Source organism: Rhodnius prolixus, unplaced genomic scaffold, assembly GCF_049639745.1.
Source record: "Rhodnius prolixus isolate KJV_2025 unplaced genomic scaffold, Rpr scaffold_1, whole genome shotgun sequence".
In the NCBI taxonomy this organism is placed as follows: domain Eukaryota; kingdom Metazoa; phylum Arthropoda; class Insecta; order Hemiptera; family Reduviidae; genus Rhodnius; species Rhodnius prolixus.
The window spans coordinates 2,672,974-2,690,287 of record NW_027411581.1 but is presented as its reverse complement, the minus strand read 5'-3'; the positions used below and the strand labels follow the sequence as shown (position 1 = coordinate 2,690,287).

The 17,314-nt window shown below is 36.4% G+C and overlaps 1 protein-coding gene across 5 annotated transcripts in view; it reads right to left on the bottom strand.

Annotated features, from left to right (window-relative positions):
- Positions 1-17,314, bottom strand: part of form3 (FH2 domain-containing protein formin 3) — a 146,404-nt gene that overhangs the window by 30,042 nt on the left and 99,048 nt on the right. For 4 of the 5 annotated variants that reach the window (XM_074113048.1, XM_074113154.1, XM_074113109.1 and 1 more), the window contains 3 exons: positions 16,995-17,110; positions 16,034-16,193; positions 14,221-14,254 (listed from right to left, as the gene is read on the bottom strand). In XM_074113048.1, the coding sequence (XP_073969149.1) occupies positions 14,221-14,254; positions 16,034-16,193; positions 16,995-17,110 (310 nt within the window). Of the gene's footprint in view, positions 1-9,762; positions 10,607-14,220; positions 14,255-16,033; positions 16,194-16,994; positions 17,111-17,314 lie in introns of those variants that run through there. The other variant, XM_074113413.1, reaches the window with a different exon arrangement.

Below are 17,314 nucleotides of genomic sequence, written 5' to 3'. Positions count from 1 at the left end.
AATTAATTTAATTTTTAATTTCAGCTGGTTCGCTATTGTTCGCGTCAGTGTGTTTAATTTTTGCTCTTTAAACTATTAATTATTTTGAAGTGTTTTAAGTGACTAATTAATGTTAAATTGTTTTTGTTTTATTTACTGTTATTGTTTGACATTGAAGTGAGATGAAAATTTGACAATTTTGTAAATAGTTTAGCTTTAATTAATTTAATTTTTTCTTAGGTTAGGTAAGTTATTTTGAATTTAAAAAAAAAAAAAAAAAAATTTTTTTTTTGTTAAACACCTACTCTTGCAGAAGAGGGAAAGAAAGTGATTAGAGTAGAGCTTAGACTATGGGTCTAAGTGATACTGATATGACAGGGTTTTCTACCTCAGGAGACGAATCCACCGCTTCCTCTCTTAATAAATCTAAAAGATCGTCACAAATGGCGAATTTATCTCCTGGGAAAGGTAAATAAAAAAAGCAGGGTAAGAAGAGCTCTCTAGTAGCTTCAACGGCTCAAACTCGTCTGCGAAGCTCACACCCCTCTCAGGCTTCAACTTCGCAGCAACAATTAGTACCACCACAACAAGAACAACATCTTCAGTTACAGCATCAGCACCAACAGGTTCAGCAACAACAAAACCCCTACAACATCAACAACAAGGCCAGCCCCAACCACAGGAAGTAGAATTTGTCTCCAATTTCGCTACCCATAATAAGTTCAGTGTTTTGCCTGAGGTTGGTGACTCATCTATGAGTGACCACAAGCCACCGCCCTTATATATCTATAAAATCAATAATTATATTGGTCTGAACAACGACCTCAGAAACCTAATAGGTTCTGACAATTACTCTTGCAAATCGAGGCTTGAAAACATTTTGGTATCGACAAATACATCTGAAGCCTACAGGGCAGTTGTTCTCTATCTGAACCAAAATAACATAGAATATCACACCTACCAATTAAAGAAAGACAAAGCATTCAGAGTAGTCCTGCGACATATTCACCATTCTGTTCCCCCACAGGAAATTCAACAAGAACTACAATAAATAGGATTTAAGGTTAGGAACATCACCAACGTTCGTCACCCCTTAAATAAAAATCCATTACCTTTATTCTTTGTTGACTTGGAGCCACACTCCAACAACAAAAATATATTTAATGTCACCAGGCTGCTCAACACCGTGGTTAAAGTAGAAGAACCTCACAAAACGAAGGAGATAGTACAATGCAAAAGGTGCCAGCAGTACGGGCACACGCGGGCTTACTGCCATGTGGCGCCCAGATGCGTTAAGTGTGCAGGACCTCACCTCTGGGATCAATGCAACAAGCCACCAGATACTGCTCCATCATGCGCTCTCTGCTTTGGGCCGCACTCCGCTAGCTTTCGTGGTTGTGAGGTACACAAAGAACTTCAACGAATCCAGCGAGAAAGGCAGATTGCTCGTGGCCAAAGGACTCCCTCAAGGGCACCTGCTCCGATCTCGAAAATACCAACACAAAGGGATTTTCCTACACTCCAGCAGACTACAGTGCAAGGGCCACCCCTACAACAACAGCTACCTCAGCAGCGCCGTTCTTACCAACCTACTACTCGAGGACTACCCTACTCGGAGGTCGTGAGGTCACATCCTTCACATCAACATTCACTTCATACTCATCAAAATTCACTTCCTTCTCAACTTCCAAACTCACAGCCTGACAACATAACAACAGTGCTAAACTCATTTTTCCAAAGATTTGAATCACTTCTTACTCCTCTAGTTAGCTTACTAAACACTCTTATAACTCAACTTCTACCATGCCTCAAACCTTAAATATCCTTTCTCAACATTCATTAACTATTCTTCTCTGGAACGCCAATGGCTTGAACTCCTACAGAGACGAACTAGACACTCTACTACACGACAAACGTATTGACATAGCTTTACTCACAGAAACTCACTTCACTAGTAGATCTCACTTTTACATCACTGACTACAAAACGTACAGGACTGACCATCCGGACGACACAGCCCACGGAGGTGCGGCGATCCTAATTCGCAACAGCCTTTCACACTACAGCCTTCCTTCAACAGCAACTGACTACCTCCAATCCTCTGTAATTTCCTTAACTGCTCTTCCATACAAGTTCAGTATTGCAGCTGTATACTGCCCACCAAACAAATCAATATCCCGAGAGCAATTTGCTTCCTATTTTGGCACCATCGGTCCAAGGTTTCTCTCCGGGGGAGATTACAATGCAAAGCACCAGCAGTGGGGATGTCGCACTACGAATCCAAGAGGTCAGGTACTTCTTAATGTCCTATTATCCAAAAACTACAGCAGCATCTCACCTAATCAACCTACATATTGGCCGACATCTTTATCTAAACTTCCTGATATTCTCGATTTCTTCGTAATTTCTCACATATCTCATCACTTTGACATCTCTACACTTTCTGAACTCTCCTCAGACCACAGTCCTGTTCTTCTTACACTTAACATAAGGCCATTTCGTACCATACCTAAGCCTTCTCTTATATGTGGGCAAGTAGATTGGGAGCAATTCCAATCAAAACTGGAAGACAAGTTGAACTTACGGATTTCTCTTAAAACGGCTGAAGAGTTGGACAATGCAGTAGAACATTTAACCACTTCTATACAGACTTCTATCTGGGAATCCTCGACTCATTCTGTAGCACAACGAACTCACATGACTAACATACCATTATACATTCGGACACTCATCACGGATAAAAGGCGTGCGAGAGCGAAATGGCAACGCACCCGCTATCCATCTGACAAACGAGAATTCAACAGACTGACTCACCTACTTAGAAACCAACTTAGACAACTAAGAGAAGAACGCTTTGAAGAATACACTTCATCTCTATCGACTGAAGACAAGTCTCTATGGACAGCCACAAAAAGGATCCTTTCATACAAGTCAGTAGCATCTCCACTTCGTCGTGATGACGGCTCGTGGGCCTCCTCTGACGAAGATAAAGCTTCCCTATTTGCATCTTATCTAACTTCTGTCTTTACTCCTCACTCTGAATTAGTCAATCCTCAGTTCCAAGAATCGCTCTTAAAAGATCTTGATACTCCTCTTCCTCTCTCGCTTCCTCCAAAGCCATTCACCCCTTCAGAGGTTAAACATATTATTAGATACCTTCCTTTAAAAAAAGCACCCGGTTTTGATCTCGTTACTCCAACCATCCTTCGAAAACTTCCTAAAAAAGCTCTAGTTTTACTCACCTCAATCTACAACGCCACTCTCCGCACCACCTACTTTCCGCTACTATGGAAATTTTCCATTATACTTCCGATACCTAAGCCAAATAAACCTTCACAACTCCCGACGTCACATCGTCCCATTAGCTTACTGTCAGGGCTAGGAAAAATTCTTGAAAAACTCCTGCTAAAACGTATTCTTCCAATAATTGAATCTAATGACATTCTCCCGGATCACCAATTTGGATTCAGGCGACAGCACTCCACCATACAGCAGTGCCATCGAGTTGTAGATGTAATCTCCACTTCCCTTGAGAAGAAGGAGTATTGTTCTGGGGTGTTCCTTGATGTGAAGCAGGCTTTCGATCGGGTGTGGCACACTGGACTTCTCTGGAAGCTCAAGACCATCCTTCCAGCCACCTATTTCCTCATTTTGAAATCTTACTTGACTGACAGACATTTTAGAGTGAAGGTAGGAACTATTCTTTCTCCATTCAGCCATGCTGACGCTGGAGTTCCGCAAGGCAGCATACTAGGCCCCATTCTGTACACAATCTACTCCTCAGACATACCTACTCATCCTCAAACTACTCTTCTCACCTATGCTGACGATACTGCCATCTTATCTACTGACAAAGACCCAATAATAGCTCATAGGAACCTTCAGACTCACCTCACCTCCTTAGAAAATTGGTTCAAAAAATGGGCTGTCAAACTGAACGAAACTAAATCTCAAAATACCACCTTCACTCTTCGACGCATCACTCTTCCTCCTGTCTTTTACAATCTTATTCCTTTACCAGTAGTAAATGTAGTCCGCTACCTTGGGCTTTACCTTGACAGAAGACTCACATGGAACCCTCATACTCGACTTAAGAGAACAGAACTTAACAGACGCTTCCGACAACTGAAAAGACTACTCGACAACAGATCAAAACTCACTCTGGACAACAAAAGACTAATATATGTAAGTATACTAAAGCCAGTCTGGGCTTACGGCATCGAACTGTGGGGTTCAACCAAACGCTCAAATCTGCAAAGGATCCAGTCCTTGCAATCTAAAATTCTTCGCTCTATAGTAAACGCTCCTTTCTACGTCACCAATCAAACCATTCACACAGACTTGAACATTCCTTTCGTCACACAAGTTGCAAAAACACGTTACAGAAATTTCCATCTTAACATTCAAACACATCACAATCCACTGGTACAACATCTATCTTCAAGAACATTTCCAGACAACACTTCCAGACGTCTTAAAAGACAGTGGCCTCGCGATCTCCTCTCTGATGAAGAGAGTCAGTAGAAAGTAAATTGTTTTTTGGAGTGTTACCGCTGGGTAACTTCTCCACTCTTTTATTCTGTTATTTATAGTTATCATTGTTGCTTATAACGCCAAATGCGTTGATTGTAACTAAATAAATGATTAAAAAAAAAAAAAAAAAAAAAAAAAAAAATTTTAATTTAACTGTTTTATTCCGACCGAATTCTTCAATTAAATAAAAATTAGGCTTATCATAAATAAAGTATAACATATTCTGCAATCATTCATAAACCGTAATTGATGGTGAAACGTAGAATAAATTTTAAAAATAATTTATTTTAATTTTTGCATAATTTCATTCTTTATTAAATACCTATGGAGGAAAAAATAGTGAAAAAATTCTAGAGTTTATTTTTTTAAAGAATAAAAGGCCTAAAAAGTGATAATGGTGGAACGTTGAAGTAGTAGGTGGGCGTGTAGTTGAACCTACCCACCTACGGTTCTATTGGCCAGTATACACGCCCACAAGACGCTTGTTCGATCCGCCATTAGGATTTTTAATGCTTGTTTTCTCTACTAAAACAATAGTTTAGAATTTTTTCACTATTTTTCCCGCCGTAGGTATTTCATAAAGAATCAATTTATGCAATAAAAATATTTCACTTAAAAAAATTAATTTAATTTTTAATTTAACTGTTTTATTCCGACCGAATTCTTCAATTAAATAAAAATTAGGCTCATCATAAATAAAGTATAACATATTCTGCAATCATTCATAAACCGTAATTGATGGTGAAACGTAGAATAAATTTTTAAAATAATTTATTTTAATTTTTGCATAATTTCATTCTTTATTAAATACCTATGGAGGAAAAAATAGTGAAAAAATTCTAGAGTTTATTTTTTTAAAGAATAAAAGGCCTAAAAAGTGATAATGGTGGAACGTTGAAGTAGTAGGTGGGCGTGTAGTTGAACCTACCCACCTACGGTTCTATTGGCCAGTATACACGCCCACAAGACGCTTGTTCGATCCGCCATTAGGATTTTTAATGCTTGTTTTCTCTACAAAAACAATAGTTTAGAATTTTTTTACTATTTTTCCCGCCGTAGGTATTTCATAAAGAATCAATTTATGCAATAAAAATTTTTACCTCGAAAATTAATTTAATTTTTAATTTAACTGTTTTATTCCGACCGAATTCTTCAATTAAATAAAAATTAGGCTTATCATAAATAAAGTATAACATATTCTGCAATCATTCATAAACCGTAATTGATGGTGAAACGTAGAATAAATTTTAAAAATAATTTATTTTAATTTTTGCATAATTTCATTCTTTATTAAATACCTATGGAGGAAAAAATAGTGAAAAAATTCTAGAGTTTATTTTTTTAAAGAATAAAAGGCCTAAAAAGTGATAATGGTGGAACGTTGAAGTAGTAGGTGGGCGTGTAGTTGAACCTACCCACCTACGGTTCTATTGGCCAGTATACACGCCCACAAGACGCTTGTTCGATCCGCCATTAGGATTTTTAATGCTTGTTTTCTCTACAAAAACAATAGTTTAGAATTTTTTTTACTATTTTTCCCGCCGTAGGTATTTCATAAAGAATCAATTTATGCAATAAAAATTTTTACCTCGAAAATTAATTTAATTTTTAATTTAACTGTTTTATTCCGACCGAATTCTTCAATTAAATAAAAATTAGGCTCATCATAAATAAAGTATAACATATTCTGCAATCATTCATAAACCGTAATTGATGGTGAAACGTAGAATAAATTTTTAAAATAATTTATTTTAATTTTTGCATAATTTCATTCTTTATTAAATACCTATGGAGGAAAAAATAGTGAAAAAATTCTAGAGCTTATTTTTTTAAAGAATAAAAGGCCTAAAAAGTGATAATGGTGGAACGTTGAAGTAGTAGGTGGGCGTGTAGTTGAACCTACCCACCTACGGTTCTATTGGCCAGTATACACGCCCACAAGACGCTTGTTCGATCCGCCATTAGGATTTTTAATGCTTGTTTTCTCTACTAAAACAATAGTTTAGAATTTTTTCACTATTTTTCCCTCCGTAGGTATTTCATAAAGAATCAATTTATGCAATAAAAATATTTCACTTAAAAAAATTAATTTAATTTTTAATTTAACTGTTTTATTCCGACCGAATTCTTCAATTAAATCTGAATCAATAACTGAATTAATTGAGTAATAATTGAATTGAATAATTGAGTTGAACTGAATTGAATCAATACCTTGATAACCTTGTTATTGAATGGAATAAGGTTAGTTTGTATCTGAGAATGATATAACTTGGGCTGGTGGATATAACTTTTTTACTTTATTTAAGAGGTAAATATAGAGCAGTGCACTGCTCACAGACAGCCAGCCACAACTCGCTCCAGATCGGAGGCAGTTCTGACCCTTCTGTAAGCCTTTGAATTCCGTCCAAAATATTTCCCTACTCTTGGTCTACTCTAAGCAATCCCACCTTCCAGGGAGAAATTGTTGCCTCTTTATTGTTACTTTCTATGAACACAGAATCGTCTTTCTCGTTCTACGATTCTCTAAGTTTAAAAAAAAGGTTTGTAATTAAATTTATAGAATTACGTGTACGTAATATATACCGGAAGTGTTGCAGAAAATTGTAGCAGCTATTTTAAAGAAACACTAAAATAGTGATAAATCCAATATGGATCATTTCCTTGAATATCTTAATCTTATAAATTCAATAAACAATATATAAATGATCGGCACTTTCGTTACATAAAACGGCGCTTGTGAGGGGAAGTCTACCCTCTACATCTTAGCATTGCGGGTCTAGCCTCTAACCGCTCGGCTATCGTGGCGCCTACAGTTCAATATTACCTACAATCTTACAAAGACTAAATAGAATTGTAATATTCCACGAAAGTTAACTGAACAATGGGGAGCAAAAAGAAAAAAGATGAGATCCTCTCCAGACCTCGAAAGTTTCAAAATGAATGAAGTTTTAAATAGAAAGGGCGAGGGGGGACTGGAATCTATTTTGACAATGTTGGCATTGACAATGAACGTGGCAAGAATTTTGGCTCAGAGAAATATTATTAAGGAGAGAGAGAGAGTAGACGGCCAGATGTCGCTGGATGTGAGGGAGCTGCTACGCATATTTATATTCTATATATTTTAAAAGACAGTGAATAGTTAGGGATAAAAGATGAATATAGAGCGGAGGCAATATAAAGATGGGGCCTTCATCATTCATCTGAAGTATTCAAGTACAACAAAAAAATGAAAAACTATTTATGTCTGTGGTGTTATAAAAAGTGGTCCCATCTTTATCACTGACGCTATCATAGCACGCACTGTTATCACCGTACACTCCATTACCTTTATCTTAATCTCTCGAAAAAGCAATTAATAAAATAATAATAAATAAGTGCGTAGCATTAGTGTGTGTGTGTGTTTACATTAGTGGTAGTAAACATAGCAGTCAAATCTAATAAGATTCACTCACACTATATTCTCTTAAGGCCATTAGAACATTTTCTATAAATAAACTACATTTACTACCAAAAGGAGCATCACAATAAATTCGAATATAATGTAAGTTATACTTTAGAAGTAGATTACAATGGTCGGTTCTGGTGCATCAACGTCCACTGCTAAGGCTGGGTGCGCAACTTTAAAACCTGCAAAGCTAAGATGTATTGCGGTACTAGGCTATATTCCCAGTCTATACCTTTAATGGTTAATATGAGAAATTTACAGTAAAGTATGTTTGCTAGGCGCCACTATAGCCGAGCGGTTAGAGGCTAGACCCGCAAAGCTAAGATGTATTGCGGTACTAGGCTATATTCCCAGTCTATACCTTTAATGGTTAATATGAGAAATTTATAGTAAAGTATGTTTGCTAAGCGCCACTATAGCCGAGCGGTTAGAGGCTAGACCCGCAAAGCTAAGATGTATTGCGGTACTTGGCTATATTCCCAGTCTATACCTTTAATGGTTAATATGAGAAATTTACAAGTAAAGTATGTTTGCTAGTTGCCTCCGTCCACGACACCTAATTTACTAGTTGGATGTAAAGCCAGCCCGAAAAAAAGTAGGCAATTACTTTACTTTTAAAATAAAAGAAGAGATGATTTTGTCCAGGGCTGATGGCGGGCAAAAACCACTATGGCTAATCGTTAATAATGCTGCAGCATGCTTGAATGAACTGTACCGGAAATTCGCTATAGCCATAACCACAGTTCAAAGGTCAAATTAAGGTCAATTCGGCTTTTTACCGTTTTGTAAGAATTGTTTTTCCAATGCACACTCATTGGTCAGAATTTGGACCTGTCCTTAAAAAATATTCAAATTGCGCGAGAAAGAAGAAATCAGGATTAGAGGATTTAAGGCACGATTTAATATGACAAGCTGAATGTGCCTTATTAAAACAGAAATATGAATGACCAAGAAAACAAAAATTTTATTAATTAGGAGAACAAAAAGCAATTAAGATAAGCGGTCATTCAACCTTGAATATTAAGATTTTTTTGTTTTATCGCAAAGCTATTTAGGAATATTTGGACATCGATTACCCCAATCACAGGAAGTGAAGGTTATTTTCATTTTGAGCTTACACAGGAAATACTATGGATAACTGTGGAAGTTACAAATTTTATACGCAGAACGTTTGATTTATAATATTTCGCGACTAGGTGCTACCAGGAAAATGGCGAATACGCTAATTGTTGAAACCGGAAGTTATAGAACTTGTTTCATCTCTTTGCATAATTGGTACCCCCCCCCCCCAGGAAGATTCGATTAATGGCACTTCTGAGCGAGGATCTTGCCTCTAACGTGCCATCTGAGTAATGTAAAGCCTTACCACTTAATTTTTTAATACTAACACAGATTAAATACTAATTATAAGGAGGCCCGGATTGTCCAGGAAATTCCCTTTAAGGGCAGATTCCCTGTAAAAGTGCCACATTTAATTAAATTGTACAGTGTTACCAAAAGCATTTATTATTATTGAGAATTTCATGTACTGTTGTTAAAATGCCGAATTAGATTGAAATTCTTTTTGACCGGAAGTTTGAAAATGGTCTAGTACGAGTTCTTATCAGCATTCATTCATAAACCGCCTTATCAGATTTAGTTTGAAGGTCTTTTACAATGAAGAACATACGATATTTACAAGTTAATTAAAAATTTAGCAAAAACTCACAATTTAAAGGAAATGTTCCGAGTATTATTGTAAGCGAACGATAAATGTTAATGTCAGGATTTTAATGATGTTAAAATATAATACATTAATTATTTACCTCGCAAATACTGTAATATCCAAATAAAATGAAGGGAAACGCGGACAGGAAGACGGATCGAGGTTGTGTCCTGCGAGGACGACACCGCACTACTGATCTCGCTCGGCTCAAACAGAACTCTCAGGGGCACTAAGGCCACATTAGTGGGTGCAGTACAGTCGACAGGAGTGGAGCCGTAGGGACTTGGTGAGGCTGAGAGTACGCTCAGCCCCTTAATTTGCATAATGTACAATCTTGACACTCGCATGTGTTTTTCATTTAATGAAGTATACGCTTAATTTCAAACTTATTGGAACTCACAATTTTGAAACTTACAAAAAAATAAAAAGAAGTTTGTAAACGAATATTTGACATGTTCTCTGTACGAGATTAGCACGTGATCTCCAACATCCCGACAAAATCAACTTCCTCTGTAAAAATATTTCATACCAAAACGGCAGGCTTAACATTCGTTTACATGCAAAAGTTCGAATGAAACGGACATTGGCTGAAAAATCTAATTAAAAAAAAAAAAATCTGTTTAGCGCATTTCCTGTGGTATGATATCCTTTCGACTGGGAATTTCTGCAATTTTATTTCATTGTCACTAGCATCATCAGGTGTTAGAAATGTGCAATTTCGGGAAACTACATCTCAGCGGTGACTTCAACTCCTATCTACAATAAAAACCGCGGCTTAATTTAAGTTTCCTACAAGTTATAGATCTGGCGTGTGACGCAATTTGTTACACGAAATCAACAATCAATCAATCAATTCAGCACTTCCGGCCAACTGGTTTAAGTGAAGTTTAAATTTAAGTTTAAGCGAAAAGATTGTAGAATACTACAAAATAGCACTTTAGATGGATGACTACATTCCTACCAATCTCCTGATTCTGACAAAACTTTATTGTCACGCGATTTAGAAGCATTTAAGCAAAATATCAATTCAAATCTCTGCGAGTTTACATATTTGAATTATGATGGCTAACAAACGCAAAAATTCAAATTTGTAAAAACCAGTTTTCGAACTGAGGGGAGCTCAAAATTAATATTTCAACTCATTCATAAATGAATATGAATGAATAGTACAAGTAAATATAATAAATTAATATTAATAATAAATAAATAAAATAATAAATAGAAAAAAAAAATGAAGTAGATAAAAACCAAGATAAATGTATAGATATGGGGGATAAGGTTTGGGCGAGAAGAAGGCTTGAAGTGACTGACTGACACAGCAGTTTCCGGTGTGTGGTACCACTGGAGCCAGTGTGTATTTATAGTGTTTGTGAAGGGAATAGTTGGTAATCTATCCTGCATTCCCTCGCCGTGCCTCATGCAACATACCTGTGTGACCACTGCCTACTCAATCGCTACAGTTTTACTTAATTACGACAATCAGTTACAAACCGGAAATGCACGATTTCTGTGGCCTCTTTTGTTTTTCTTTGATTTGGAAAAAAAAAATCTCAAGAACCGAAAAATCGTTCAGAAGGGAGGTTGGATAAAAATCGGGGATCCGATAAAAATCCTAGAAACGGAAGTGTCCCTTCAATGATAGAGTTTGTCTCCTTTTTTGGGTTTTCCTCGCAAATAAATAGACGTGGAAAGTGTTTAAAATGAATTTCTCTCACAATGAGAGTAATTAAAAGTAAAAATGGGGCAGTCAATTTCTAAGAACCAGAAAAAAAAAATTATCTTAATTATTTAGAATAAAAACTAGTTCAAAGTACACAGACGATATTAATAGTACATTGGGCAAACAATTACATAAGTGGGTGGCCTCTCTATCAGGAGGTCTTGGCGATAGAGGTCAGTTCGAGATTTGGGGAAAAGTTTACCGGTGAGATTCTGTCTCTCCCAGCGCTTTTCTTGTACATGACGGAAGTGGTGCCTAGTTGCTTCCGGTGACCTTGATGGAGGTTACGAAGAGGTAGCAGGAAGTAGTATGTGGGTTGTAGTAGTAGGATTTCCCGTTTTTTCAATTTATAAAAAGAAATTTATAGTAAAGTTGCTAAGCGCCACGGTAGCCGAGCGGTTAGAGGCTAGACCCGCAAAGCTAAGATGATAGCGGTACTAGGCTATATTCCCCGGTCTATACCTTTAATGGTTAATATGAGAAATTTTGCAGTAAAGTATGTTTGCTAGGCGCCTCAGTCCACGACACTTAATTTGGTAGTTGAATGTAAAGTCTGCCAGAAAAAATGGGCATTACTTTACTTTACTTCTTTGTTTTTTTTGAATAAGAATTCGATGAAAGAAATTTTAATAATTATCGTGATATACGCTCAGGTCTGGAGGTCGCATTCCCACTGTCAGCAGCAGGCTCTTGCAGCTTTGGAGCTGGAGAATCAGTTACTTAAGGCCGTCCTGGAAAGTTCATCCCCCATTAGCCACTTCTGGACTTAGCAACAGGCACACACCCTCCCCAGTGGTCCCCTTGGTAAATGGTCATGGCTCTTGCCTGTGCCCGTGGATTGAACTGAAAATATCTTCACAGAGTATCCAGCTGTAAATGGGTTCAGCTGTTACAGAGACTGTGACAGTAATAGAGAAAACTATTCTTAAATCCTGTCAAGTTAAAAAAAAAAACTATGATTCACTGGGAATTAGGAAGCCGTAGAGGCAGTGAGCAAAAACAAAAGATAAGCAAACCCTGGGTTACCCCTAATAACCCTGGAAGGTTTCCCCTAATAGAATTAAAGGGTTAGTTACAATAAGCCTCTATTCTTCAAAGGGTGTTGAGTTGATTAACCTAGCGCCCTTCAGCAGACTGAGTCAGATGATGGAAATGACCTCCCTGCTCGCGTTACTACTACGTTATCAGGCCTCCGGCGTGGTGAGGCTAGAAAAGTTCATATCGCCAAAATGAGTCATATACCAAACTCTGGATTTTTTTAAAGAGGAGAGGGAGAGACCATAACCGCTGAACGTTTCAAACGTTGGTTGGAGCAATAAAAACCACTACGGCCAGGAATACCTTGTGGAACAGAACCATAGTAATAGTGGTCCATAGCAAGAAGGTGATATCCTGGTCCAGTGAGTCTGGACAGACAGTCTAGCGGAAGGGGATCTATTTGTTAGGTGTAAATACATTGTTATCACACTCAGACTCAATCACGTTATCTCACCCCTAATTGTTGTTTTATTGATAATTAAAGTTAAAAATATTTATTATCGTTAATTTAATTAAATATGTACTCACTAGACACTAGACAATCAACCAGTGGACTATATTTTGGATAACCGGGTTCTCTATTGTTGTATCGTCGAATTGACTCGAAACGATTTACAATAAAGTGGTCAGCGTATACTGGATATTCCCACACGGAAATTCCCAGGTTCGAATCCAGCCGCTGGCCTTTGGATTTTCTGTTCCTAGGAGCTTTTTACTGGTCATTGTCCGGCGATAGACGAGAGAGCACTGTCCAGGAGGCCGACAGTACCAAAAAAATGCTCCCCATAACCTCAGCTGTTTTTTTTTAATTAAAAAAAAAAGTAGGCGTAGTCAACACGAAAATATGGAGTCACTTCTTCGCATAACAAGCTCCAAAAAAATGTTTATTTCCGGTGGAAATCTCAAAATACGTAGAAGAATCTGCGCGATCGCGATAGATCTGCTAGTAAGAGGTGAGTGAAAGAAACGTAAATAGCATCATTACTAAAAGAAAAAGATTTCTCCATCGCCTTAGACTGATTAGTTTGACTGAGTGAGGAAACGGAATCATTAATCTTGGTGTCAAGACGTACAGGTTTCTTAACGTTTCTATCGGGCACGTTTCACCTAAACTTAACGAGCTGTTTCTAACATCGTTTATCAATAACATCTGATCATGCACAACCAGCCTACCCCCTCTACCGGTCCTAAGTATTGGGGAGTAATTATCTCTCTCTATATCTGATTTGCAAAGCTAACGGAAGTTAAACGTAAGCAGCGATCTTAAGACGACTTCATGTGCAATGATGACTTCGTAATTATGCACTGCCAAACTTTAATAATAATAATGACAGCTCAGGTACGCAATCAAGTTTAAGCTCTGAACTGAACTGGTGCAAAAAACTGTACTCTCCGATGTAGCATTGGTGTTTTAAAATGTCCTAAAACCATGCTTGATGATCTTGTCCCGTAACGTACAGTCTAGGATATCAACGAATCGCAAGTATACAAAGCTTCCTTGGATGGACTGTACCTTCCTTGAAGGAAGAGTTCTTATCGAAATACCCTTTGCGGAACCAAGAAGCATCTTTAGGAGCACACTTTTACTATCTTGAGTCTTCATTTACAGGGCTGTGCCAATCGGACAAGAATCACACCGTCTTAAATTGCACGTTCGTTCGTTTTTACAACTAGCTTATTTACGGCAGTAATGACGTTGCTCGTAATCAATTTAAGACGCTACGACGAAATAAAAAAAAGAAAAAAAAAAAAGGAAAACATCTTTTAATTCTTAAATTTTATAATTTAAAAATTACTCACCTGAGTTCATTAAGCAGTGGTAGTAACTTCAGGCCTGAAATCACAACAAATAAAAAAATACCAATTAATCAGCTGATAAATAATCTGTATTTTTATTAGTCATCTGTTCATTAGATTTCAAAACTCAAATATCCTAGTCAGCTGTTGTGGTTTAATTTATGATAATGTCTAATGGATTAAGTTGATTTGATTGCAAAAATATCCCTTGATACGATTTTTTTCGAAAGAATTACTTCTGATAACCTGATCAATCCAAATTATTCGCTATTCAAATGTTTAACATAAGGCACTGAACTCTAGCTCACCACTACGCACACTGATTCACGAAAAAAAAAAGATCTGTTATTAAGAGAACAGATCTTTCTAGATTTGACTTTATTAAGCTAAATAAAGTTTAATCAACTACTGAAAGTAATTTGGTTTATACAGTACAGATTGCTACACCTGAAAAGTTTGGATACTACTTTACAATACATGATTGCATTGCTGGTTTAGTATCTTATCTGAAAGTCAGGCTGAGCAGTAGTTTAAAGTCAAACGGCTTTCAAGTTTAAATTCTAAGTGAAGCTTTTTTAAAATCAGTATTTAGAGGCCCTTATTTCACAGGGTCTTCTCCACTCTTTATTTACACCAGTATTTATTTTATTAACAATTATTGAGTATTGTTAAACATTAATGTTAATCTCGACAGCTGATAAAGAACTGTCAATTACAGGTCTGTTTTAGAATTTAAACTTTATTTAAACACATTTATTCAGAAATAAACTAAATTAAAGCTTGAGTAAATAGAAATAGCTCACAAAAACTGATAACTGTTATCTCTTGTAATAGTGATTAATACCCATTGAAATAACAATCCAAATAGTGCAGCCCTTATTACATTGATCACTGATTACAGAAATATTATATTTACATAACGGATCAGACTCCCACTAGTGAAATCTACTATTTTTTTTTATACAATTTGGTTACATAATTTCGATCGCATTTTCAATTAATTTGAGAATTTCAGTCACCATTTATTCCACGATAATATTAGAAATGGGATAGGACCATAAATTCCAACCAAATATCCCTTTATTTCTGCCTCTCCCTGTCACAGGTGTGCCCTTAATCCATCTAAAGTGCAGAATAGGGTTCGATTAAGGGTTAGATCACTGCGTCTATCACTGACATCTCTTTGACCTTAATAAGGCGCCACGATAGCCGAGCGGTTAGAGGCTAGACCCGCAAAGCTAAGATGTATTGCGGTACTAGGCCATATTCCCAGTCTATACCTTTAATGGTGAATATGAGAAATTTTGCAGAAAAGTATGTTTGCTAGTCGCCACGATAGCCGAGCGGTTAGAGGCTAGTCCCGCAAAGCTAAGATGTGTTGCTGTACTAGGCTATATTCCCAGTCTATACCTTTAATGGTTAATATGAGAAATTTATAGTAAAGTATGTTTGCTAGTCGCCACGGTAGCCGAGCGGTTAGAGGCTAGACCCGCAATGCTAAGATGTATTGCGGTACTAGGCTATATTCCCAGTCTATACCTTTAATGGTTAATATGAGAAATTTACAGTAAAGTATGTTTGCTAGTCGCCTCCGTCCACGGCACCTAAATTGGTAGTTGGATGTAAAGCCTGCTTGAAATAATAGGCAATTCTTTACTTTTTACTACTTCACTGTAGTTTAGGTTGGAATACCCGCAGAGTTGTCAAGATCCCTGAAGAAAATGTTGGCTGGTTTATTTTTCTCTTACTCCAGGAGCAAAATTACCCAATTTTTTATGTTTATTTTTTATTTTTTGTAAATAAAATCACCACTTACCAATAAATTCATTTCTAATTCGTACACGATCCTTCAACTGGGGTGTGGATATAATCAGACAGTTGACGAACGCTAAAAGCGCCGTCTGATAATCCACCTGTTCGGCATGTTCCAGTTCGCGGAGGATTATCTGCAGTCGATATCGTTCGCATTTCAATTTCTGTAAAAAAATTTATAATAAATGAAAATAAATAACAAATATTCAATTATTTATGAATTAATAAACAAATAAAAATAAACTTAATTATTAATATTTATAATTTTACAAAAATAGGTACGACAGTCGTGCCAGATTTCTAGTATCGCGAATTTTGCAGCGGAAATACATTTTCAAGTCTTCTGCGTTTTAAGAAGTGTTTTGAAATGGTGAATAATGAGCTCCCAAAAGAAACTTGACAGAAAGTTCTTTTAATACGGAAACGGAACTTTGCTAAAGAGATTTTCCAGCTTTTCTGAGATTTCCATTAAACTCTGTATTCTCTTGACCTACCTTTTAGTCCAACAAAGTTAGTTATCGTTTTTCCAGTAAGAAAAAACAAAATCGATTAAGGTGACTTTAAGGGCGATTAGAGTGAGACATTTCTCTTCTTTAATGTGGTGCCACCATTTTGGCATTATTCTTTGATCTCATAAAGGAGCACTAATATGTAGCTAATGTGACAGCTAACTACCAATAGAACTTTATTATTTATTATTTTAAGAATCACATAATAAATCAGCGAATTGTAATTTTAATTTTGACCCCATTCAAATGTTCCGAAATAGAAATAACTTCATAATATTATCTAAGTTCTATTGTACACATTAAGATCTACTATACCAAGTACGCTTTTTTTTATGTATTACGCTGTAAGCATCACGACTGCTAGCATTAATACTATTTGACATGAAATGTATTAAACAAGTTTTTCATTATCATTATATTGTACATAATTATAAAAATATAAAAGAAATGAACTACCTTATAATGTTCTAAAGCATCTAAAGCCCTGTTATAACCTTCTGTATTGTAGACGCACAACGCTGATAGCAGTTCAAACACCTGTTTTTTGACGGTTACATTGTTTGTGTCCAGAGCTGAAACATAATAAACCAAATTAAATGCACAAACTATAGTTTTTAAGAATTAGTTCTTACATAGTAGAAATCACAGTAAGAAGAAGAAATAGTTATTTTTACTTATTAGAGTAACTAACGGGTCAAGGTTACAAAAATTAGGTTACAGTTTTTGTAGAAAATCTACAACTGGAAGTAAAGCTTTAACAGTTTTTTTTTTTGTTT